Source organism: Cyprinodon variegatus, unplaced genomic scaffold, assembly GCF_000732505.1.
Source record: "Cyprinodon variegatus isolate N-32 unplaced genomic scaffold, C_variegatus-1.0 Scaffold406, whole genome shotgun sequence".
In the NCBI taxonomy this organism is placed as follows: Eukaryota; Metazoa; Chordata; class Actinopteri; order Cyprinodontiformes; family Cyprinodontidae; genus Cyprinodon; species Cyprinodon variegatus.
The window spans coordinates 696,211-699,365 of record NW_015150859.1 but is presented as its reverse complement, the minus strand read 5'-3'; the positions used below and the strand labels follow the sequence as shown (position 1 = coordinate 699,365).

The 3,155-nt window shown below is 38.0% G+C and overlaps 1 protein-coding gene across 1 annotated transcript in view; it reads left to right on the top strand.

The window, feature by feature from the left end:
• Window positions 1-3,155, top strand: part of LOC107093067 (unconventional myosin-VIIa-like) — a 105,863-nt gene that overhangs the window by 75,506 nt on the left and 27,202 nt on the right. The window contains exons 25-27 of the mRNA XM_015387887.1: window positions 379-505; window positions 991-1,110; window positions 1,785-1,958. Of these exons, the coding sequence (XP_015243373.1) occupies window positions 379-505; window positions 991-1,110; window positions 1,785-1,958 (421 nt within the window). The remainder of the gene's footprint in view (window positions 1-378; window positions 506-990; window positions 1,111-1,784; window positions 1,959-3,155) is intronic.

Here is a 3,155-nt window from a genome sequence, read left to right as displayed (position 1 = left end):
CTGATATTAAATTAGACTTTTTTCCCCATGTTAAACTAAAATAAAATTTAAAAATCAGTTAATTTTTTTTTTTTTCCAGTGGCCCTAATCTTCTTCCGCACCTTTTACAGGCTATATAGTCTGTAGATATAAAAGCAGTTAAATGATTTACATTTTTAACCAAAAATGCCATTTTATTATTTTTTTTTGTCTTCAATAACTTTGTAAAGTATTACAGGCCTTATGGAGATCAAAGTCTGGTGGTCAGTTTAGAGGTATGATGGGATTAAAAGGTTTTAATGGGAGGGTTAAGGATGTACTGTTAATGCTTTGGGTAAATGTCACGGTGTTCTGCCTAAATGCACGACTGTATCTAAATAATTTTTACTTGTGTTTCAGGGATGAGATCTATTGTCAGATCTGCAAACAGCTCACTCAGAACCCGTCCAAGAGCAGCCACGCCCGAGGGTGGATCCTCCTGTCTCTTTGTGTCGGCTGCTTTGCTCCCTCCGAGAAGTTTGTCAAAGTAAGAAAGCTTTAGAGTCAAATGAGCAAATCCTTTTCCTCTTGTGTTTTTTGTGTGAAAGTTTATTGTATGACAAAAAAGATTGAATATTGTTAAGGTATTTGTAAGAAACTTAAGTTTTTTTTCCCTTTTTTTTTTTTTTTGATAAAGTTTTGATGCATTCCTTTTTAGTTTCTAAGCTACTTTCTGCAACCCTTAGGTAGAGAAATATCTTCATTCTATATGCCTGGAAATAATTAAACCTGCTTGTAAAACGTTAAATTAAAGCAAACAAATATGGCTAATCTCAGTAGATGCAAAAACCAGGTTAATTTGAAAATAACTTCTAGTAAAAAAATTAGAAAATGTGTATCTTATTTTTAATTAAATCGACCATTAAAGCTGACCAAAAACAGCTAAACCAGTAGAAGTAAAAAAACAAAAAAAAGGGTAAATATATATTCCAGAAAACGTGAATTGTTTTTGCTGCTGTTTCGTTTTTTCAGTATTTACGGACCTTTTTGAAAAACGGTCCTCCTGGTTATGCTCCGTACTGTGAAGAGAGGCTGAGGAGGACCTTTGTGAACCGAACGAGAACACAGCCGCCATCCTGGCTGGAGCTGCAGGTACGTGGCTGCAGGTGGCTGTTTTAACCCTCCAGCAGCGTTTAAAACTAAAATATGTTCCAGTTTGAAACTATAAGCTGATTTAATTATTTAAATACAAGGGTTTTATGTTCAAAAAGTGTAGAAGTTCGTCCTATGGGGCGCCTTTTGTAAAGTTAAGCAGTCAAAATTAGGAGGAATATTTATGGTTATTTAGCACATTTTAAGAAAGGAGTTTATTTATTTTCCAAGTCATTTTTTCACTATGTCATTCATTCATTTATAAAAGTCTTACTTCTTCAAAATAAATATTTAGTTTGGAGCTAAATATTTAGTTTTCAAATTAAATATTTAGTTTGTTAAATACATTTTCCAAAATGATTTGGAAAAAAAATAACCTCCTTATTTTTCTCTTAAAACACGCTAAATTACTATAAATATTGCTCCTAATTTTTGACTGCTTAACTTTTCAAATTGCGCCCCATATTATCCAGAATCTGGAATTAGATAAACTGACTTATGTTTCAAGCACTTAAAGCTACAATGGAGAACAAGTGTCAGCAAAATGCTACTGTTGTAGAAAGCTTGAAAGCACTGCACCTAAATCATCAGCTAACGTGTCATAAATAAAAGCTATAAATTAGCAGGTTGTCTAATTAGGTTAGTTGTGTTTATTTTTGGGGGGATTCTTTCAGGCCACCAAGTCTAAGAAGCCCATCATGCTTCCTGTGACCTTCATGGACGGCACCACAAAGACGCTGCTGGCGGACTCCGCCACCACAGCCTTCGAGCTCTGCAATGCTCTAGCAGACAAAATCAACCTGCGCAACCGTTTTGGCTTCTCTCTGTACATCGCCCTGTTTGATAAGGTATGATGTTAAAGGGTTGCAGGAACGTATTCACTGTGATGTGCTGGCGAAGGCTCTCAGTCATCCAGGTCATAGTCATTCCAAAAAAGTAAAAAATCAATCCACTGGACTTAGTTTCCAAGTTTGAAGACGTTTCTCTTCCCATCCAGGAAGCTTTTTCCATTAAAAATGTCAAAAATGGCGTTGAGTTCAAGGCTTTATAGAGTGGACCTTATTTTGGCTGAGAAAACAAGTAAATTGAACCTAATGAGCGGGTCCAACCCTTTGGAATGGGGGTAGTTTTGTTTCTTTGTTAGCCTGTAATACACAAAACCTGTCTATGTCCCTTAAACAGGGGGTTGTTAGAGGGAATTGTTGGCCTGGCTGAAGAGGCGAGGTTCTCTGGTCCCCTGTATGGGGTGGAGGTTGCAGGGATTAAAGTATTCCGGCCCCAGGCCAGATTTCCAGCTCATAGCGTTTGCCTGTGGGTAAAAAAAAATCACGTGAAGATAAATTGACCATCAAAATCCCTCTTGCATTTGTCAGCCAATGGTGGCAAAGGAACGCTCTGAAACTAATAGTGTTAGCCAATCAAAAGAAGAAGGGGGCGGGTCTTAGGAACGCCTGAACTTCCTCCTAACGTTTCTTGCTAAGGTCGCCAGATACATTGTGTTGCAGTGCTGAAATTCTACACGGACAGTCACCTTGCGTCGTTTACGGCTCCATTCAAAGGAGAGATGTGTAAAAAGTCAGAAAATAAATAAATGAAACTTTGTGTTTGGAGAGAAGAACGATAGACAGAACGGAATTGCATGGAGTGGGCACAATGCAGGTCATGAACTCTGGGGAAGATATCACGACCATAGATAAAGGTTTAAAAAAATAAATGGCGCTGGGCATGGCTGGAGGAAACAGGGCAAGATGGCGAGCCATTCAGCAGCTGGTGCAGGAAGTTAGATGAACCAGGCGCTTGCTTCGCACACTTCTACTTCACTTAGCAGCAAAACTGGATATTAAAAGAAATGTGGTTCATGCAAGCAGTAGATATAGATGCACTTTAGCCATGTTCTGGCCGCTTTTGATATTGGATCAAAAGTCAAATTTAGTCTTTGATCAGCCATTTAATCTCTGATCCCGTGCCCCCACACCCCCCTGGCATGGCTTGAAAATAAACACAAATGCAGAGATGTGCATGTAGAGTATATATATATATATATA